Source organism: Phalacrocorax aristotelis, chromosome 22 (genome assembly GCF_949628215.1).
Source record: "Phalacrocorax aristotelis chromosome 22, bGulAri2.1, whole genome shotgun sequence".
NCBI lineage: Eukaryota > Metazoa > Chordata > Aves > Suliformes > Phalacrocoracidae > Phalacrocorax > Phalacrocorax aristotelis.
The window spans coordinates 4,667,839-4,690,564 of record NC_134297.1 but is presented as its reverse complement, the minus strand read 5'-3'; the positions used below and the strand labels follow the sequence as shown (position 1 = coordinate 4,690,564).

Below are 22,726 nucleotides of genomic sequence, written 5' to 3'. Positions count from 1 at the left end.
TCTCTTGGTTTCTTTCACATTGGTTTCTCTTGATGTTTGCTGTAATAGGAGCTTTCTTCCTGACCCAGTTTCTTCTCTAAAGCTTGTGTAGACTTGTATTTAAATGTGAGATATCAACATATATTATTTATTGTTTGCTTTAAAACTGGTAAAGCCTTTGTCTAAACAAGATGTGGTACCTACTGGTTCTTGCTAAGATGAACATATTAAAGATCTGAATTTCAGCTGTACCTCTCTAATGCCTACTAAGGTCTATTTTGCCATAGAGTTTGCGGCCTTTGGAAAATAGGTATTGAATTTAGTACCTCAAAGTGTTCAAATCGGCTGGTTGTGCCTTGGCTTTCAGAATGCGTTTATCAAAACCAAACAGGTATTTGAAGTATGTCAATGGGGGCAAAAAAAAGCAGGTGTGCGCTTCTTTCCTCTTTGACCTGGCAGAGGTTAGGTCTTTTCCTGTTCCTCTCAGTTTCTCTTAGTCTTTATAAGAAAATAAGATGGAGAAATGTTTTCTGGAAAAAAGTTTTATTATCAAATTATTCCTATACATCATTTTTACCCGTGGTAAGGTAACACGGACATATGTATACATTCGCTTGGAATTCAGTTCCACCAAAAAAAGAAAATCAGCAAACAACACCTTTAGTGCAAATTAATGCCTTAGATCATATGGAATTTCTGTCTTGGGTTCCCCCCCCCTTTATGCGTGTTTTCCTCTTGGAATGCTCTCCGAGCTCATCTTTGAATGAGGGAAAGTTGTGCTTGTTCCAAAAATAGGTAGCATTTCGATTTCTAGACAAGTGTCGGCTTTTACAGTACAGTGGGAGGTAATTTAGCAACCTCTAAAGTCCTTATTTCTTCATGAAATTCATGAAATTTCTTCACCCCTTCATGGGGCGAACCCATGCTTGATATTGCACAGACAGGACATTAAAGCAGCAGAGGCTGTGTCAGGTGAGGAAGAAGCTCTCCACAAGGAGGAAGACGACCAGTGATAAGGACTGTTTCAATAATACATGTTCTTGTCCCACCAGCCTGCAGTAGGAGAAGAGAGGTGGGGAAAAAAAGGTTATTTTTTCCTCAGAAAAGGAAAGTAATCATTGGGAACAAATGGTCCCTTTATAAGCAGTCCACCTGTCAGTGGCAGCTAAGGTAGGTGTATGAGAGGGGAGGAGACACCTTACATTAAAATACCGAACCAGAAATATCTACTTACTTCCTGGGTACCTCCTGATAAACAGTTTGCGGACTTCATCGTAGACCCATATCAAAATGGCAAACGGTACAGCCACAAACCAGTACTGAAACCTGGCAGTGGGAGAAGATGTTCTCGTTCAGAAACATCTAAACACTCAGCTGAATTTCTGGGGTCCCTGTCTATGCTTATTTGATGTCGCTAAAGAGAATCTGGCCTTTTTGGCTTTTTTTTTTTTTTATTTTAATTTAAACACTCAAAACGGTTAGGAATAAGATGATGTGCACGTAAGCCTCCCAGTTTGAAGCAGTTACTGAATTAATTGATTCCAGATACTATTCAGAAGGAAGTGTTACCTGGTGGTATTACAGTCTCTGAAGATGGCAGAGAAATGGAACATCTCTGACAGCAGTACATTTAAAATAAAAGTTGCTTGCACAAAACTAAGTAAAATATTGGGGATCCTGGAAAAATTATTAGAATGTTTGTTCTACAGAAGTAGGTTTCTAGATACTCAGTAGTAAATCTAGTAGTAAAAATAGTGCTTTTTTTTTGTGGAAAATATGAAAATAATGCCCTTTTAGGTCAAGAAATTGTCTGCCCTGTTCTTCATAATGAATATTCTTAAATATTTATCCTTAAATTGTGCTGCATGGGCATTGTGCTCCCATTTGTCTGTTTCTGGCAGAAGGCCTGTTCATATGCAGTGGGCAAGGGAAGTACGCTAGCATCAAAACTCACCTCAGCGGTGTGAAGTTCAGGGCTGTAACATGTCCAAGTCCATAGGTAAGAATCAGAGCGATTCCTATCTGGGAAAATATACCTACCCAGATGACCTTGTTCCTACAAGAAATCCAAAGAGGAAGGGTTACGTGCCTCTGACCATGCATAAAACCCTGATGCACAGCATAATGCAAAGGCTGTGCCTCTTCCAGAGTTGTCGTGCTCTGGTGGCTGGCTTGAATGATCTGCATTAGATGATGAGTGCTGCAGACACAGCAGCAAGCGACAAGGGGTAGATTCTGTAGCACTACATACACCCCTTTCTTTCTGGCAGCATTCGTGACCTACCTAGATTAAAGCAAGCTTTAGGTAGACATGATTAGTCATGTCTTCTGGTTGCACTATGAATGTGTGCATTGTGATTCAAATGTAAGTCTAAGAAGGAAATATACTTAGGTGTAGGCTCTGCACCTGCAGATAAAGAAAGGAAAACAATTTGCTTTCCTATCAGAAATAGTCTGACTAAATGCCAGGTTTAAAGCCCCCGTCCCGATAGATATTGTCAACTCCCTGGCTTCCAAGGGATTGAAGGGTGCAGAGTATTTTGCAGAGGGCAGCCAGCGCTATCTTAGGGAGTTTTGATGAGCTGGTGTCTCCTCAGAGGCTAAAGTTATCTTGGAAAAGTCCCAATGTGCTATCTATTGATAACTACATAAAGAATGTAAGAAAATAATCTGGAGAGGAAACTCACTTTTTTAGTAGTAAACATTTTAATGAATGGAGAGCTAGTTTTAAACTGATGCATTTTCAGAGTAACAGTACGTTGTCTTTCTTTAAAGAAAACCTCTACTGTGAAGTAGGAAAGAGGGGGTGGGAGGTGCAATAAAATGTTTGTCTGAGATTTGTGATTGCTTGGAGTCAGATTTAGTCTTCATTCGAAGACTGAATGTGAGTGGACTAAATCACTGAGCTAACCTTCTTCTCAGATTAGCAATGGGCTAATTTATCCTCTTATGTGTCAGCTAAAGAACCTGCAAAACTTACCTGAAAAGACCCTGCTGGAAAATGGAATTTCTTCGTGTTTTCCTGATGATCAAATCAGCAACTTGCTGAATTGTGATGCTGACAAAAAAGGCAGTATAGCCAGTCCACTGTAGGTACGTCCTCTGGTATTTAGTCTGCAAAGCAAAGGGAAAATCAAGTAGTGTTAGATCAGACACTCCTGTTCTGTGCGAGTAACTGCAAACCTTGACAGTAGGACTTCAGCTACTAAGGTGTAAATGCAGAGTTATTCCAGGTTTAGACACACAATGATCAGATTTTGGCCAGTTGTTCTAGTCCGCTATTTACTGTGAATGAGTCATGAGGCTGAAGCACGAGCTTGGTGTAAGGAGGTATTTACATTGATTTATTAATGGCTTCTGTGTCTTATGATCTCTGCAGAGTGAGCGAGGGGGAGTGAAGAGTGAAAGGGGGAGGGAGAGTCTGCAAAGTATTAGTGCTGTTCAGAAGCAGGGCTGAGAGATTATGTATTGGTCTAAACATAAAGCCCAGAGAAGGCGGCGCATCTCCAGAGGCTTTGAATCAGAAGGAGGCAAACTGTAGGAGAAGGGATGAAAGAATGGAGCTTGAATGAAAGAGCTGGGTGGCAGGAAGCTCTAAAGAGCCTATCTTGAGGGATCATTAGGTGACAACTAATTATTTTTGCATTTAATTCTCTCTTCCCCGTACCCTTTATTTTGGAGGAGAGTACAGAATTTTTAAGAAACTTTTGAGTGAGAGACAGTGCAACGTTGTTTCAGTGCTTCTTTACCCATTCCTGTCCATATGAATCCTCGAAGTCATTAATGGCATTGTTTTCCCAGTTGACTCGCACGCCAAGCAGCGTGGAAGGGAGGAAACCTTGTTCAGCATACACAGTGAAGTAGGTTACAAAGGCTCCCACTGACTGCATGATACCTGCAAAATCAAAGTGGTAGAAATGAGGAAGAAGCAAAACTTAGGAACACTGGGGAACGCACTGGACGATATCAGTGTTGATCTACCTCCGATGGCATGAAACTTGCAACGAGTTTAAAGGTGGTTTTAGAGCTCTGAGTACTCTAAGATTCTTGACCTCTGTAGGTAAAAAGCTGTTGCATTGTTGAATAATGAGCAACAGAAGGGAGTTAGTAAGTTTGCCTAGGAAGGCAGAGGAAGGAGTTGAGTTTCAGCTCCCCCTTTTCTAAAAGATGAAGCAACTTGACTCTGTCTTGGTTTGCTGATACAAGACAGAGTTTCAGAGAAAGGTCAACCTACCAATCTGCAGATAGGAGTATACGGCGAGCTGCTCATTCACCAGCCTGTCTTTCTTTTTGTTACGAGGTCTCCTGTTCATAATATCGCTTTCAGCTTTTTCGTAGGCTAATGCAACAGAGGGGATCTACAACAGAAATAAACAGTCAGAGTCTTGGTGGCAACATCTGTCTCTTTCTCAGGTGCTTATCAGAAAAGTTTAGTTCTCAAGTGGTTCTGTTGGCATACCCTGCATTTTCGGTATGCACAGAGCAAATGAAAGAAGGATCTGCGTAGCATCCTCTTGACACGTATAGAGGATTTGAGGAAAGTCTGAAACTGTTTCATAGGTCTGATATGACAGTACAAAGGGCTAGAGGATACTGAAAACATTAAAGGGTCTTTCAGATCCCTTGGGCTGGGCTCTGTGATGAAATGTCTGGTATTTATCTGCTGTAGTAACTCCAGCAATCTGTACGATCTTTTGATTGAAACACTTTGCACACTGCTGAGTTTTGCTTGTCAGCATGAATCAGAAGTCTTTCCTTTCTGCCCTCCCTCTGCAGGTTTTTCTTCTGCTCTTCTTTCTCTATACCTGGCTGCTCTTAATCTAGCCTTCTACTTTTTCACTAGCTTGTTATTCAGCTGCAGGGCAAGGCACTAAATCTTCCAGCGTTCTGCGGATCCCTTCACACCCAACCCCTCTCACTTGTCATGATATTTCAGCAGAAAATAACTTAAAAGACCCCAACTTACAATGTCTGTGCCCAGGTCAATGAATAGGATGGTGATAGTGCCAATGGGCATTGGAATGCTGGCAATAATGTAGATGAGAAAGGGACAGAGCTCAGCAATATTCTTAGTCAGGGTGTAGGCAATTGTTTTCTTTAGGTTGTCAAAGATCAGGCGGCCTGGTTGAAAAGGAAACACTTCTGTAAAAGCTAATTGTCAACAGTGTTTTCCAGAAAAACATTCAATTTTTAACTAAATGAAGTGAAAACATTTACTGCTTACGTCTACTTTCCTCATATGTTTCCTCATGCATTTTGTGGTTTGTTTTATTTTTCAACTACGAACCTACCTTCCCTTAGAGCCTTCTGAAAATTCAAGTGAAAATAAAGTATGTCTTTCAATGAGAAAGAATGAGGGAAAAGTCCCGTTCAACAATATGCTGTCGTTTTACTGGAAACCACAAGCTCTTTACGGTGAAAGAAGGGTGGAATGTGTGTTACTGACATAGGTGGAGCACAGTGAAGGTGATGTGTGAGCAAGTAACAGAGTGAAATGTAGAGAAAATTTGTATCTTTGTAAGGCTCAGAACTGCATGGGAACAAGGTGGGAAGTGCTTTTGTCTGGAGCTTGAACAAACAGCGATAGCAGACTGATGCTATGAGTGGGGGATGATTTCCTTGTCGTCTGTTTGCCATGTGTCTATAAATGGAACTAATTCCCATGTTTTCCAAATACCAAAATCACCTTTCCAAATCCAGAAAGAAAAAGGGGTGGGGGGTGGCTGTGAGTGTGGGAGGGAAGGATCAAGAAGACCTGCCTGTGCTGTGTTGCTGTCAGCAGCTTTCAGCTAAGAAAGTGGATAGCAATGTTGTTTTTACCTTCCTCCACTCCTGTGACAATAGAAGCAAAGTTATCATCCAGCAGTACCATATCAGCTGCGTTTTTAGCTGCATCGGAACCAGCAATACCCATAGCAATTCCAATATCTGCTTTTTTAAGAGCAGGGGAGTCATTGACTCCATCTCCAGTCACGGCAACAACTGCTCCCTGAAACACACAAAAGGATCCAGATGTGGCTTTCTTTGAGGCGATGGTGCTCTCTCTAAGGCATAAGGGTGCTGCTATCCCTAAGGCTGTCTGCTTTCAGCACACTCCCTTTCTTCAAACCTCTAGAAGAAAGATGCCGATAGGAAGTTCTGAATCCTCTTCATACCCACATAAAACATGTGATCGAAAAGACAATAGGTACGATTAATAGAGCAACCTCAGACGTTTGTGAGACAGATGTCTGTATCTGAGTTTGTCATCTAGACTCCCTTCATAGTAGAGACAAGCGGGAAATTCAGGGATATGTTTTACTACATCCTAAAGAGTAGACATCTAAATCAGATGCACTTAAAATGCAACTAATCCGGTAATTTCTTTTTGTGGAAAATAAGAGGGCTTAAAAATTTGGATCTCTCTCTCTATATATATATGGTCTATCCCTCTCTGAGTTAGGCCCAGGCTCATCTCGTGGCATCTGTGGAAGATTCACTTGACACATGTCTGTCCTTGTGCTTTTTTTTTAAGTGCTTATAGAATCAGTTTTCATCTTAATTGTAAATTATGTGACTGTTTAGTGAGAGACCATTCTCATCGTGTCCTAACAGCTTCTGGTTATTGGCCGTCTGTGCTAGAATTGCTCTTATAATCCAAAAGATGGAAAATTAATTATTCAACTGAGCTTCTTTGTTATCTTCCAGTGAAACTATCTACTGCAGCTAAAGGTCCTGTTCTAGTGGATGCAAAAGTTCCTGGCTTGATAGCAGCACAGAGTGTTCCGAGTGGGGGAGAAGCCTGACAAACTGATTAATACAAATACTGAATGTCCTGTCCCTGTGAGGATTTAGCGCAGTGTCACTACCTATAAATAATGCCGTGTACAGAAGGGCTTATAAGCTCTAAGTACTAAACATAGCCTGTAGACTGGCTAGCTTGAGTTGAGGGGGGGAAGGGTGTTCCTTTTCATCCTTTAGAGAGCCAAATCTACTGGGAGTGCGGGTCTCTAAGCAGTGCAGAAGACTTTTACCCCCCTGTCTGCCAAAGGCCATTCAAAAAGAAAACAAAAGAGATTAAATTGAAATATTGCATACTTTTGTGGGTTTGGTTTGGTGTTTTACTGTCCTGAAAGCAGTTCAGGCTTACGCCCAAAGAGCTGATAATGCTGATTGGAAAGCTTATGTCTGGCATAATTACAAAAATAAACTAACGTCTCGTGCCACATCTCCTTCTCTGCAAAGTTCAGGCACAGCAGCAGTGTGGCTTTCAATTCACAGCAACTACTTGGAAGATGTCATATCTGAGGGGAGGATCTTTTGATGACAATTTGCATCATTTATAGAGCTCTGTACATGTCACTTGTTTTCCTTCTGGCTCTTGTGCCCGGCTGCACTCCATGCTCCTTTGTGTAGTATTGCCTATGGATGGGACAAACTCTCCTGAAATCCTGCTTTCTCGGGGTTGTTTTACAGTCTTTGAAAGTAACATAGATAAGGCTTGGTCCTACATAAATCATGCTATGACATTTTGCAGGATTCATACCTTATTTCACTTCTAAACGTTCCTGTGGGCGGGAAGTACATAGGTCTAAATGGCCATAAGAGATAAGATGGGAGGATGTGGTAACAAGTCGCTTTCATCCGGGTTTAAAGAATTTGTGAGGGAAGGCTCCTTCCCAAACAGTGTACAGACTCTGCCCAGGAGGCTTTATGTGCAGCACAGCAGCAGCTTCTCAGAATTATATGCAAAAGAGAGACCCTCCATACAGCTCCAAGCTAATCAAACTTAGGAAAAGCTCATCCTGTGAACAGGAGTTCGGAGCTTGTAACAGGAATTTGAGTAGCTTGGATCCTGTCCAGCCAGTGTTTGTGGCAATCTGTTAGAGAATGTTCTTCTACAGTGAAAAGAGTATAAACGGAGCTGAGAGAGCATTGGAAATTGGCTTCCACCCTCCCACCTCAGGGACAGTATCTGTGGAGAGCTACTGCCTCATGAATGCCCTATAGCATACCTGTGTATAACCTTTTGCACCTCTTACTCACCTGCCTTTGGCAGCCTTCAACTATAACCAGTTTCTGTTGGGGTGACGTCCGAGCAAAGACTATCTCTGAGTGGTTACACAAGATGTCATCCAGCTGCTGCAAGCTCATATCCTTCAGCTCCATCCCATTAACTACTGCTGCTGTGGCTTCTCTGTAAGAGGCATGGGAAAGCTGGGTACGTTTTCAAATCAAAAGGCTTAGATAAAAATAGTGCACTTATAGAATGTAAGAGGCTTGATAGTATGGAAAGCAGTAAAGTGAGTTAATTTCACAAGCATTAGTTGTTAATCAGCAGGTGTTGAATGAAAGCCTCTGCAGAAATCCAGAGTGAATTACACTTACCTAGATACAGAGGGGAGTAATTGAAGCTTCCTCCTGAGCAGCCACAACAGCAGAAAATGCATTTTAAAGAGGGCTCTGAGTGGGAGGGTGGGACAGTGGAGGAGGAAGACATCCTTTTTGTAAAGAGCTTTTATCTTTGTCTTACAATTTTTTTTTCCACATTTAATGGGTGAAAGAGGAATTTGGACTGATGGTCCTTAGGTTGTATGATTCTGAATTTTGCTTTTCATATGTGTGTGTTTTGTCAAAGGGGCAGTGACAGCAAAGTTCAACGTGATCGGCAGAGTATAACTTGCTAGGTTTTTTTTCAAGGGCCAGTGAAGATGAAAGCCACTGACCCAGACACACAGTTATTTAGGTAGAGGTGACACATTGGATGGACACAATGGCTGGGAGCGTGTCAAGAAACAGAAAAACAAGAAGCAGCCGCGATGGAGAAATAGGCTACAGAAACGTTATGGAGGGAGAAGGCGTACCTTTCAGAAAATGAGCCCATAGGTATTCCTTGTTCTCTGTTTGCTCTTACCGTCTATCGACTTGCTCAACAGGAATGTTGAGGCGCTTAGCGATATCTTCCACAGTCTCGCTGGTGGCTGAAATGATGCCTACACTCTTGGCAATGGCCTTAGCCGTGATCGGATGATCGCCAGTGACCATGATAACCTGAGGAAGGGACAAACACTCAGCGTGAGTGACAAATGTGTGTGCAATGGCTGGATGAGATAAGGTGAAATATCTATTGTTGTAAGATCAGGAAGCAGTTTAGAATCGGAACTTGGAAAGCTGTGCTATGTACATAACACCGACAGAATGCGAGTGTTACTTAATTAGCTCTGAATTGGCATCAGGTCCCTGCCTCTTGTTATTGGTGCTATTTTATCAGGGCTGTAAAGGAAGAACTTGTCACAAGTAGCAAGGTTAGAATAATACAGAATAAAGAAGCCTTTTATATAAGACTTCATATTAGGTATACTCAAAGGTAAAAGTTTGTTAGAATGTTGCATCTTAAAATGGATCCTTGTGACTGAGGTGTCCTGACGGGCAAGACACAGGTTGTTTTCTTGTTTTTCTTGAAGAAAAGTTGCTAGTTGCCGGATCTGTCTTCAGGCTACAGAAAATTTCATCAGGGTTGGGACTTGGGATTCATCTCATCTGAGATCAGTAATTCTAAATAGTGATTTTCCTTTCTTTAGCTGGTTTGCCTCTCTGCCTTGAGCTGCAAGTTTACTTGTGGGTCCCCTGGGAGTGAAATTAGGAGAATTATTGCTCCAGGTTCAGCATGAAGAGTTTGGAAATTAGCAATTCCTATGCATAAAAGTTCATAACAGGTGCAGCCCTGTGTCCTAATGCCTTCTCAAGAATTGTTTCTATTACCTTAGGCTGTAATTCTAGCAAGTAATTCTAGCTGGTGTGGCTCCTGTGTTGTAGAAATGGATCTGATGAGACAGTATCTGAGCTTTTCCAGATTAGGATTTCCAGTTTGGGGGTTCTGTGCACTTCCTATAGTCTGATTCCCACAAAAAACTGTTTTGCTTCTTGGGGCTCTCAAGTAGTTTCTCTAAATTACAATTGTAGAATGGTATTAATGAACATTTAGACTTTTGGTAGTTGTTGCTAGAAAGATACTTAATGTGGTGGAAGATCTTAGAAGTTATATTATCATGAGTCTTTCTGTAGAATCACTGTATTTTTCCATTGTAAAATCCCTACCTTGATCCCAGCACTGCGGCATTTTGAGACAGCATCTGGCACTGTGGAACGAGGTGGGTCAATCATAGATAAGAGCCCAACAAAGCACAGGTTGGAGGTTGGGAAATTCATGGAATCTGTGTCGAATGGATAGGTGTCTGGAAACTCCTTTTCAGGCAGGTACAAATGACAGAAACCTGAAAAGAAACTTAATTTGATGTAACATACAGGAAATAGGACAGCTGGTTATATAGCATCAGGCTTTGTTCTTGTCCTCAGAACTCCAGTGCGTTTAACCATTAACTTTTCACAGAGGATTTTTTAACCTTTGCATGCAAGTTCATATAGAATCAGTGTTTCACGTGGCAAAGGTAGTGATACTGCCAGCGGGGAAGAGTGTTTTCCTTTATGGGTTTTATGGGATGACTTACAGGTTTTTTTGGCTGTGGGGTGCGGCAGATCAAGAGCAGTGTAGAGATGCCCTCATCCCTGCCACAGAGACCTTACAGCACACCAGTGTGGTTTTAACACTGCTTAGGAGGCTGTACACTCCCCTTTTTGCCCTCCACTGCAAGAGGCATGAAGTCCATGCACACAGGATTATACCAAGATTTAAAACCCCGTTTTACACCACCGTCCTCCGATAGTCCCTCTGGTTGGACTCACCCAGCACTCTCTCTCCCATGCCCCCCAGCTCCATGTATGCTGTTTGGAAAGCTTCTGCCTTTTCGCTGTCCAGTGGTTCTTCTTTGCCGTTGATCATGATGGTGCTACATCTCTCCAAAATCCTTTCCGGGGCACCTTTCATCACCAGGAGAAAGCGTTTGTCGTCGGTATCGTCAGTCTCATGAATGGAGAGCTGTGGGCCGCAAATATGAAATGATTTGAAAGAGCATACGTGATTGTCTTTCGTTTCTGGTTTCGATCAGTTTGCATGGAAGTAATGTTTCTTCTTTTCCATAAGGATATCATATATTCTATCAAATGGAGCAAACTACATTTATTATAGCTCAGATTTCCTCTGTCACTGAGTTACCTCATTAAGACTTTGAGGTCACAAATAGTTGCGTTAGACCCAGTGATAGAAACGGTTGAATTTGGAAACAGGCTGGCATAATTTCCAGAAATGAAACACACCTGGAATTTGTTGGTAGAGTTGAAAGGAATTTCAGCCACTTTCTTGTTCCGTGCTCTAATATTCATGACGTCACCCAAAATTACTTCTGCAAATTTTAGCAGAGCTGTTTCAGAGGCATCACCTACCACAACTCTCTGTATGCACAAAAGAAGAGACAGTTCATAGCACATATACTTCTGCGCTTCCATCAGGAGTGCTAGCATGCTTCTGTAACGTGTTGTATGCTTCAGCAGCAATGAATCTACATTGCCACATCCAGGTTGTCCAGGAAAATTATTACAGTAAAAATCTGGGACATCTGTTTTGCACTTGCTGCTATAACTGAGCTACAGCAAAGAGATGAAATCAGCATTTGATTCTGTGAAAGCGCAAGATTTGCGATCACTTTCAGGTTTGCGTGGAAGCTTTGCAATGCAGTTCCAGGGTAGGAGCAGGCATTTATGGGGGAGCTAACTGATGCACAAAATCAAGTGACCTTGGGGAAGGCATTCATGGAGTATACGGTAGGAATCGGGGATTTCTTCTGGCAGTCTAGTCACCAGAATTTAATTCCTTCAGCAGTCATCTGTAAAGATGTTAATTAAGGCATATTTATCTTTTCTGTCTTGCTATATTAAAGTAATAGCGTAGTAATTACTAGTGTAGAGATTCTTGGTACCTGAATTGTCTTTTTCCTTATAGTGACAGTTGCTCTTGGCTTTGTGGGTTTTTTGCCCTGTCTTAAACTTTTTGCGAGTGTATAACAGCAGTGCTACTGTAAATAGTAACTTAGAAGATTGCCGTGGCAAAATGAATGAGATTACTAAAGCCAAACAAAAAAACCTTATATGTATTGTTCTTTCAGAGGAAGAGAAATAAGCTGATATGACGTAGGCAGTACCTTCATTATTGGGAGATTTTCCTGTCCTGGTCTGAATTCTGCCCGGTTGCAGAGTGTTACAATTTTTGATAATGCTGTCCATGTCGGAGAACTTTGATCAAAAGGCTGGGCTGAGAGGAAGCAAAATAAATATTGCATCACTTAGCATATTACGTGATGGTACTAGAAGCTTAAGTTTGAAACCACAGGACTGAATTATTTGCAGAAGGAAACTCCTCTTTTGAGAGGTTCTGCTACAGAAACACATCTTGACACAAACCGTTACGTCTCTCAGTTAGCAGTTCTGGCAAAGTTGCTTAGATGATCTTTGGCTGTGTATTTCCCTACTAAGTTTACTGTCAGCCAAAGGATCTGGATTAGAACATCCTCCAGGCTTACTTTCTGTGAGCAGAGTTCAAATATGAATTCTTTTTTTCACATCTGTACATGGCTAAGAAGGGACTCCCCTGTGGCACATGACACTTCTATGTGGAAGCAAAACATGTCTGTTTTACTATCAAAAGATATTCCCATCGACATCAGTTTGACAGCCGGTAGGTGTGAAACACCACCAGCTTGATCCAAATAGTTGCCCCTTCCCGCATCCCCCATGGCCATGTTTACTTGTTTGATCTTCACTGGTGTCAGCTGAGTAGATCTGATTATCAAACCAGAGGTGAGCAACAGTCATCCTGTTTTGGGTGAGGGTCCCTGTCTTGTCGGAACAGATGATGGAGGTGGAACCGAGCGTTTCTACAGCTTCCAAGTTCTTCACCAAACAGTTCTTCTTCGCCATCCGCTTGGCTGTCAGAGACAGACTCACCTGGCAGAAGTAAAAAGTTCAGCTCGCTGTTAGTGAGGTACAGTTACAGAATGATGCAATGAGGTTACATATTTCTGCTAGGCTTTTTGTGATTATTTTTTCAAGGGTGAGAACATTTTAAAAAATTTATCTTTTGACTGCAGTCCATTTTTTTTTCTAATAACATCGTTAAGATCAGAGTTTTGGCTGTAACTAGCACAAGTACATTTGCTGCTGAGAGGACCCTGCTTTCCTGCTGATAGAAAGAAGAATGTCATATCAGTTAAGAGGCTGTTTGAGATGGAAGAACCTGCAATGGGCGGGGGAGCTCCTAATCACCACCTTAATGAATCCCAAAATGATTCTCTTCATTATTGCAGTACTGCTGGTTGTTCATTGTTGGTGTACTTTAGGGCTAAGAGTGCGTAGCAGGTATGCTGCTTCTCAGCCAGGGGTTTTAGTGATGCTTTATATGTGTTAGTTAAATGGTATTTTCATGCGACTTTTAGGGTACAATATCCTCATTTCCAAATAGGAACAGGTTGTGGGGAAATGACTTGCGTCATTCTACTGGTTAGCAACTGAGGGAGAGCGGTACTTGAAGAACTTTATTTCAAACTAGATTGTTGTGCTGAAGCTTTTAAGAATAATGGCTCGGTTATGCCAGAATTCCTAAATGAAATGTTTGTCCTTTCAGTTTCATGGAAAAAACCCCACCCCTATTTCAAACTCAGCTCAGCCAAGTCACTTAATGGCTAATCTGTCCTTCACTGGTTAGCGTTGCACTGTAATGAATTTGATGAGTGATGGATTGTGGTAATGACTGAAGAACTACCGTGGCAGGCAGTGAATCCAAGCGTAGACTCACCGTTACTGTGGCTAGCAGTCCCTCTGGCACATTTGCCACAATGATGCCAATGAGAAAGATGATGGAGTCGAGAATCTTGTATCGCAAAGAAACAGAGATAATGAAGAAGAGAACGCCGACGGAAATGGCCACTCCTGCCACCAGGTAGACAAAATGTTCTATCTCAATAGCAATGGGTGTTTTCTCGTTGCCTACTCCAGATGCGAGAGAGGCAATCCGCCCGATGACAGTGCGATCCCCAGTGTTGATTACGATGCCAGTAGCAGTGCCTGAAAAGAAATATAAGACTGTCAGCTCCAGAAGAGGCTAATCCTGTCTTCTGTACCCAGTACTGATTGACAAAGACCCTTCTCAGCCTTAATGTGACCAAGATTTCACCCCAGAATTACATTCTTTCCCTTAGAAATCTTACAGCTCTGTCAGCGGAGAGAGAGAGAGATGTAAGCTATTTTCATTAAATAGTCTTTTTTGATTGCATTGCAGTAGGAATGTAATACTATCCTGGGCACTGTACAGTCTCGGAGCAGATATTCTGTTAGGTATGACAAACCTTGAGAATAGGAGCAACACCTTTATGTGTGCAAAGCCCTTAAACAGAATCATCCACAAGCGCTTAGAGGCATCTGCAACTTGACATTCCTAATGATGGTGATGGAAAGGCCACAAGGAAACTGCAGTTGATTGATTGTTGCACCCATAACCAAGCTGGGTATTAAAACAAGTGTCTCACTGGTTGATACTAAGTATGACCAGCCCAGTGCTTAAGGCTTTATTTTGGTGTGCTTGGGACAATAGTTTCTTGTGAGCAACTAAACCTTTCTGAAATGCCTTGAAGCAGAATCATTTAAAATGAGTTAGCAGTATTACGTAGCACCCTGTCAGGTGGCACTTTTGGAGCCCTCCTCTCTGTCTGTACACACCTTCCACACAGGTGGTGGAGTAGAATGCAATGTTCCTCGTCTCCAAGGGATTCTCATGGGTAAAGTCACAGGAACGGGACTGTGGTTCTGATTCCCCTGTGAGTGAGGAATTGTCCACCTTCAATGAAACGGAGACATGCCCATATTAAAGTTAGTAATATGCAGTTATGCCTAGCCCAGAAGGTGAGGTGGCAGCACATTTAATAATTGGTGACAGGGCCATAATCTCTCAGTGCCTTTTCCCCGAGAGAGTTGCCATTGTCACAGAGAGAGTCTGTTTCTGTGGGAATTCAGTTCAGTCAATGTTGTGTGTCTGTCAGTGCGATTTTCAGGAGCAGCCTGAACAAAAGGATGGTTTGAAGATCTGCCTCAGGGTCTATGGAAACTCCTAATACTGTATTGGTATTTCTGTCCCCGTCCTGGAAAAGAGCATTGCTAGAACACAGGGTGGACCTAATGGCTTCTTTTAACATTCAGGGAGTGGAGATGTTAGTCCTAGGTGAGCTGAGAATCACACTATGGCTTCTGTACCCTATGATTTAATTAAGTTATGTCGAATTAAAGCTCTAATAACTCATATTGGGTATGCAGAAATTCTTTATATGTAGTAGAAGTCTCTAAACCATGCTTGTCTGTTTTCCCTGTGTTCTGCAAAGTACTGTTTACCTTACAACCCTGAGTAAAGATCAGACGAATGTCCGCTGGGATCCTATCTCCGCCCTTTATTTCCACAATGTCTCCAACCACCAGCTGGTCTGCCGGCAGTTCCTTCTTTTCTGCATCTCTGATGACAAGAGCATGCTGAAAGGCAGAAGCGTGACAAAAATTAGCATGGTACCATGTTCTAAACCTCCTACCAAGAGGTAAATTCAAATTGGGCTTATTGTGTTTCTGTCATTTTGAGGTGCATTATTAGAAAGAACTTCCATCTCAAATGAAGTGCCTTGGTTATTCTCACCTGTGGAATCATTTTACTGAAGCTGGCCATGATGTTTGTGCTTTTAGCTTCTTGATAGTAAGCGAAGATCCCAGTGAGGATGACCACAAGTGCTAGGACTACTCCAAGGTAGAGCTAATCAATAAAAGGCATAATCCAGTTAAATTAAGACAACTGTTCAGCAATTCCTCTGCTAGAACAAATCGTAGTTCCATAGTGTTTCAGGAGACTTAAAATGGGGTATTGGGTAGGTTAAAAGACAGTTTAAGAAAAGAACTTTCAAGTTTTGCCCTGCTAATGGTCAAGTAAAGCTTTCTGAGTGTGAAAAGGGCTTTTAATAGCAAGTTCCCATCTGTCTAAAAGCCTTCTCTGAATTAACCTGACACAAACCCAAACAAATCATATTCCTAGCACAGTGTAACTCATGGGGAATCAGAGTCAAAGACTCCGGAGTACTTTGTGAACTTCAGGATTGCACTTATGAGTACTCAAGCGTTACGATTGTGGGTAGTGATTATAAAACCTTTGGATAGGCGCTCTTAGACAGAAGTGGTATGTCAGGTATTTGAGCATTTATCAGAAATGTTTAGTAGCAGAGGGAGAGTCCTGAAAGAATAAAAGGCCTCCTCGTAGTTACTGAATAACTGTGAAGTAATATTTAAATTACTTTAGATTGTCAAAAGGTCAAATACTCACTTTGTGGTTATCCAAATACTTACATTGTCAAAGGGTGATTCAGCTCCCTGAGCAAGCTGAATGCCAAATGAAATCCAGGAGAAGACAGCTCCTATCCATAAGAGGATTGAAAACCCTCCTACCATCTGCTTGAGTAACTTAACGATTTCAGGAGTGGCTTTGGGAGGAGTGAGTGAGTTGGGGCCATCCCGAGCCAGTATCTCTGCTGCTCTGGCACTAGAGAGACCCTGCAAAAGTAAATGATGTGTTTAAAATGAAGTCACAGAAAACAGATTTTTGTCTCAACTCAGAACAAGATTCGCATGCTGTTTTCTCCTTGAACGTTGTTTGTGTCCCAGTAGCCTGCATCTTTGATTTCCAAACTTTCTGATTTCAGGTCAGCTGCTATTAGTTATCTGCTCTGAAGAAACAGGTATTTCTTTACTGGAGCACTGAATGTGGGGCTGTGTCTTTAGGAGATTTCATTCTGTTGGTTATCTGTCAGGTACACCTGCACTCAGTGTTTGGAAAGTTGGGGCAAAACAGACATCAGTTCTTTTGCTGCTGTTTCTGCATTTCCACTAAGATGTTTTGTAGTTCATGGGTTCCTTGAAATTCTTGGCTGTACTCTGGCCATGTTGCAGTGCTTTGATGTTCAAATGTTAGGTGTCAAAGGGGAACTTAGGTGTATCGTTTCTCAAATACAGTGTTTCCTTCAAGGTAAATTAATTTCCAGTGTGCACTCTTGCTATATATTGTTACAGACACCGCCAGTGAAAAATGAATTGTAGCGAAATTGAAATATCAGATTAAAACTTCGGAAAAGCTGAGGTCCTGGTGCAGACTTTGAGCTCACATTTTATGTAGGGATTTTGCTTTCAAAACCATAGATCAGACTTCTTCAGACTTGAGAGAAACTCCAGTCTAAATCCAGGTCAATGCTGCATGTTGACTTGCTGGTTTAAGCTTTATTGGGAGTTTAGTGCATGAAACTCATGCATGCGTGCATCCACATGTACATCTATATGTGAGTCTGTTGATTTGAATGTTTCCTACCGCTCCTGGGAATCTTTGGGTAAGTCAGAGGCAAAGTAAGGCAACTGATTCAGGCAGTTTCTTAATGGTGCCCTATAGACTTACTTTATCGATGCTTGTACCATACTTTTCCTCCAATTCCGAAGTGCTGAGTTTGTGGTCATCCTGGATTCCAAAAGAAAGAGAAAATAATAGAGAGCAGAATGTCAGACCATTGAAATTTTCATTCCAGGATCTGGAGAATGCTGAAACAGCCTGGATCTGGGACCATGGATGCAGTTGCTAATATGACATCCCACTTTCATGAACAGACAATATACAATTTGCATATTGATAGGCAAAATATCTTCCAATGGAAGATGGTATTTTCTTTTGATTTTGAGAGTACTTTTGTAAATAGCTCCCTCCCCCAGCAAATCTGTCGTAAGAACAGAATGGTGTTTTCATGTTAATACTGCTTGCCACAAATACCTGTTCTTCTTTTAGATAAATAGTTCCTCTTTACGTGCTACAGGACTCAAGCATTCAGTACCATAGGCAATTTGTTGATAGAAGAAAGGGTGTGGTGTGACAGCAGTTTTGGCACTTGATTGACAAAGTAGGGTATGTGAAATAATTCACCGTCGTCTTGTAGAAAGAAGCAGCAGGATCTAACCACAGTTAAACAGGGTGTGGGAGAGGGAAATCTCAAAGCTCTTCTTTCCCTGCAGTGACACCTCTGTGGTATCATTGACCTAATTATATCTTGTGCCAAACTGAGATTTAGAAGCCAAGAATTTGAGAGATCTCACAGTTGTTTTCTCAGAATGATTCATTAGTACTTGGATGAGTCAATTAACTTGTCTGTGCTTTGGTTTCTCTTTAGAAACATGAGAGTAATGTTACATCCTCTGGTGGCAAAGATAAGATACATCAAGAATTTTTTTAGCTGGTACTGAATAGATCTTGGAAACATGAGGGGTAAACTTGATGGCCCATTTTGGGGTTTCCTTACCTTTGAAATACCATCTAGCCCATAAAGAGCCTCTCCTTTGAGTTGCTCTCAAAGCAATTCAGAAAAGAGGTCAGTGTAATTACCTTCATTTTTCAGATTGGGAAACTGAAACCTATAGAGAGGAAGCAGCTTTTCCAAGATCGGCCAGGAGGTCAGTTGCAAGCCAGAAGTAAAATGCAGGTTTCTTGAGCTTAGTGAGCTGTCCTTGAAGCACAGTGCAGTTAGTTTGGGGAGGGGGGAGTGGGAGTGGGTGTGTGGAACGAACTGTGCTTAAAACTGAGGCATGCATTTAGATCTACTAGAAATCTCTGGAGCAAAATGCTGTGCTTCTACCTTTCCCTCTATTTTCTGGCTAACTCTGCAAGTGGCAGTTCAGAGGAAATACCGATTGCAGCTATTCCATCTGGGGAATAACTCCTCTTTGGGGAGATAACGTTCTGTACCATTGGTGGCTTAATTAAGCTAGAATCATTCTTTCATTATAGGTGTTAATCCTGCAAAACCTTTTTTTCTGGCACACTTCAGGAGCCAGTGAGGAAGCGAATCCTTCGTTCACTAGACTTCACTCAGTGGGTAGAGGCTGTCCTGCCAGCTGTAATGCGAGCTTAGCAACACTCACCAGCTCCAGTTCTTTCTTAAGGTCTTCTGACTTCTGTTTTTTCTTGTTGCCTTTCAAGTCTTTGTACTTCTCCCCTTCATCTCCAATATCTGTTTTCTCTAGATCTTTTGTCCCATAGATCTCAACCGAGTAAACATCTGACTTTTTCTGTAAAAGAAATAAGGTTTTGTCATTGTTGTGAACATCTGCTGGGACTTGAAGGAAGCAGTAAAAAAATACCACAAACAAGTCAAACTCTGACAAATCTACTTTTTTTAGACAAGCTACAGATTGCTACTGTCGCTTTCTCCTGGCAACTGAGAGTGCTAATTCCTGTCTTGTCCTGAGGTCAGAACATGTTAGAGTAATCATGGTCAGGTCTCCACTAGGTGTAAATTACAGTGATTCTTTGAGATGTGCAGCAGTTGTAGTAGTTTATGGTCTAACACAAAGTGCAGGAATACTGCCTAGCATCTCAGCGTGGCTACTGAAAACCACTGAGTCATTTATCAGCTCCAAGAAGAGATCAGTGTAAAAGCAAAATATTTTTAAAAGGAAAGGGGAGGGGAAAAATATTAATTGAGAACTTGCCTGTTCCTGGAGCTTTTTAGATACATGACTTCAAGATTTACTTTTCTTTCTTAATTAAAATAAACATTTATACAATTATATTGACAGATTTACACTCCATCATGTAGGGAGAAATGCAGGCAAACACCATACTGGTAACCAAGGAGAAGCAAGTCTGTCTTTTCACCTAGAGCTCGGCACTGACAGGGAGATAGCAAACTGTTCACTCATTTTTGCCGATCTAGTATCAGGTGTACTGGGAAGCTGCTGAACCTCTGACAATGTTTTGCTTTTATTAATAACCTGGGGGTTGTGCTGTTTCCTAACTTGAAGTTAATACTGTAGTCTGAAGGGCAAACTTCCTGTGTTGCTAATTTACCAGCTTCTATAATCATAATGTTCCATATCCTAATTATTTGTAAACTACATGCCATGCCTTGGAAGAACTATTGGTTGACCCCGTTTCAGAGGCTTCCTTGCAGATTAACCATCAGAGCTTCATGAGAGTCATACCAGATCTTATCTGATGGTGCGCTTTACTAGTGGGACAGATGAGCTTGTAGGCTGCAGCTGCTCTTGTCTGTCTAATGAATGCATACACACTCTGCAGGGCATGTGTCAGTGTTTGGACTCCTGCAGAGGTGATATTTCAGATGTGTTGAGGGTAGACATCTTAATTACATGCAGAGAGAGCTCAAGTAATGGAAACAACAAGAAAAAAAAAAAGGATTGGGACATCTTATGACTTAATACTCTCTGGAACCGAGAAGTGGCATCTTATCCTCAGATGCCCTTTAATTAGAGGAATGTTGAAGTCTTGACATTTTATCTTGAGGAAGGGAAAAGCTAAGAGCTGGTGAGTAGCTTGTGGACTGAAAAGTCTGAAATCCTTTTCCTAAAGCACTTGAATTTGCTTGGTGATATGTATCCCAGATAAAGGACTTGTCTGTTACAAGAAGTTCTATTTTTTCTACCTTGCCAAAGATTCACAATCTGATTTATCTATTGGGATTTTTCCGTCACCTTCCTCCTCCTCCTCTCTTTAGCTATCCCACCCAAAAATCTGTTCAGCTTTTCAAATCCCCTTAAAGTAGAGAGACCAGGAGAGAGAGAAAACAGCTATCTATTGTGAGAATTCAGCAGATGAAGGAGAATAATAAAGAAAACTAATGAAGTTAGTAAAATCTATTGATCGCTTCTATGCATGATCTATGTTTAACCTTTAATCTGCAAATTTTCATAAAATCTCAAATTTTGGCATTTTCAAAAGGGATAATGTTCATGCAACTGTTGATTGTCAAACTAGCCAGTCCTAGAATTCTTCCCTATCCAATCTGATCTGTTTCCTTTTTAGAATTAGAGGTGCATACCTGTCTACAGTGAAAATTTTAGTCATTACACTGGATGCCCAGCAACACCTAGTATTAGTTCAGTTTTTCACTTAGCTTGTATTTATAATATACATATGTATATTAAAACTTAAATTAATGCTTGTTCTTAAGAAGAAACACATATGCAGTAGTGTCAATTCTGTGAACAGTGTACTCACCTTTACCATCTTGGTGAGTTTATTCCTTTCCTGATGGAGAGAAACAGCCAAGCTAAAGTCTCTGGATGAAAAGCAAAAGCCCAACTGGAGAATGAAGTGGCTCAGAGCAGTTTTGGCTATTGGAGTGCAAAAGCTCACAGAGGTTGTAGTTCCCTCTCAGCTGGCAAGCAGATGTTAGCTGGAATCCTGCTTGCACTTTGGCATCCTTCAGGCAGGACGAGTTCGTTGTCCAAAGCCTGTGGAGAAGGAGTGCTGTTTGCTAGTGCTTTATAAATCAGCATCTTGTGCTGCCACTCCACCCCTCCCCTTCCAGGTCCAGCCCATCTTCTGTTTCACCTGTAGTAGGTGGAAAAATACCACAGTAATGGGCATGTGGGTTTCAGGTCAGATAGTTTCTAATTATTCCTTTGTACTGTTTGCTCACCACTAGGGAACAGGTGTATTATTCAGCTTGCTAGAAGCAAAGAGTTTCCTTCTTGGACTTTCCAGCACTGGACTCCCCTTACGATTTCCAGCTGTCATGGCAACACATGGTGCGTTGGGATGCACAGATCAAGTCTGCGTGTGTTTTGTCTTGCTTGTTTGCCTGCCTGGGTCCCTAAAAGTCAGATCCCTGCCCTGTTTAGGTACTAATAGGACTTTAGTGGAGCAGTGCTCCTTCAAGCCTCTTAGCTTGGACTTCACTTTTAATTCTTGCATTACATTTGTTGTGGTTTTAACCTTCATGCTTAGCTGAAAAAAAGCACTTCCCAGTGCATTTTCAGCAAGAGCGTTTACCTGAACAGCTTATTTAAATTGTTTGTCTTGCACCAATTACCAGCTTCCATACAGGAGTGATAATGAAATGTATGACACTTTTGATACCTGGCATATCTCATCGCTTAGAAGTAAGGTTAACTTTTCTTCACCTCTGAAATTTAACTGAGAAAAACTAAGTCAAATATGGTGAAAGATTTTTCTGTAATTTAACATTATTTGGGGGAAGACGGTCTTTCATCTGACTGACTGAACTGGTCCCACTGAACAACATAGCGTTTCAGCTGTTGGTCTTTGACGTTATATAATTCATGAGCTTCAGATTGCATCATCTGAGATGCTGTGAGGTACCACAGTCGCTAGCAGATGACTCAAACTGTGGTGAGAGATACAACATGCTAATGGAGATAACTAACCTTGACCGTTTAAAGCCATCTGTATGAGCTTTAGTGTAGGGAAGACAATCAAAAAACATCCTTTACTACTTCAACAGCATGAAAAAATTTGTGTTGAAATCACGGACAGGTGATTCGAGTATCATACCTCATTACACATTGCTTATGATAAAAAGTGAAGCTGTTTCCATTTCTCAGTTTATGTATATTGGTCTTTTTCCGTGGCGTTCTTTAATCCTAGAATGTTACGCAAGATACAGAAATTATCCTGAAGGGTTTCACGTTTAGTTTGTGCTGTTTGTTGTATTGAGGACTGGATTGTGTCCTGGGGCTTGAATATAAAACCTTTTCATATGTGTATAAGTATTGGCGATTTCCCAATAACTGTAATACCCAAGAGCAGTAATATATTGACTGTATCCAGTGAATGTCTTACTCATTACAGAGATTGATCTCTCTATTGCTGGAGAAGATACTAGAGCAAGAAGATGAAGAGGCACAGTGAGCATATTTGATGTCAAACTGAGGCTGGAAGTGGTGCGATATGTCAAAGGAAACATGGACTTGGAAGCAGGGAATGGCCTTCCAGGAATGC

At 41.5% G+C, this 22,726-nt stretch overlaps 1 protein-coding gene across 1 annotated transcript; it reads right to left on the bottom strand.

The window, feature by feature from the left end:
• Nucleotides 1-687: 687 nt before the first annotated feature.
• Nucleotides 688-21,225, bottom strand: ATP12A (ATPase H+/K+ transporting non-gastric alpha2 subunit). The gene is made up of 23 exons (XM_075116306.1): nucleotides 20,981-21,225; nucleotides 18,883-19,029; nucleotides 17,375-17,434; nucleotides 16,279-16,482; nucleotides 15,581-15,694; nucleotides 15,289-15,423; nucleotides 14,623-14,740; nucleotides 13,703-13,971; nucleotides 12,657-12,855; nucleotides 12,054-12,163; nucleotides 11,173-11,307; nucleotides 10,702-10,894; nucleotides 10,057-10,232; nucleotides 8,873-9,009; nucleotides 8,005-8,155; nucleotides 5,800-5,968; nucleotides 4,946-5,100; nucleotides 4,214-4,337; nucleotides 3,729-3,874; nucleotides 2,960-3,093; nucleotides 1,934-2,035; nucleotides 1,214-1,305; nucleotides 688-1,032 (listed from the first exon to the last, which is right to left on the bottom strand). The coding sequence occupies exons 1-23, from the start codon at nucleotides 20,987-20,989 to the stop codon at nucleotides 1,004-1,006; spliced, it is 3,108 nt and encodes a 1,035-aa protein (XP_074972407.1). The 5' UTR covers nucleotides 20,990-21,225; the 3' UTR covers nucleotides 688-1,003.
• Between the last annotated feature and the right edge of the window lie 1,501 nt (nucleotides 21,226-22,726).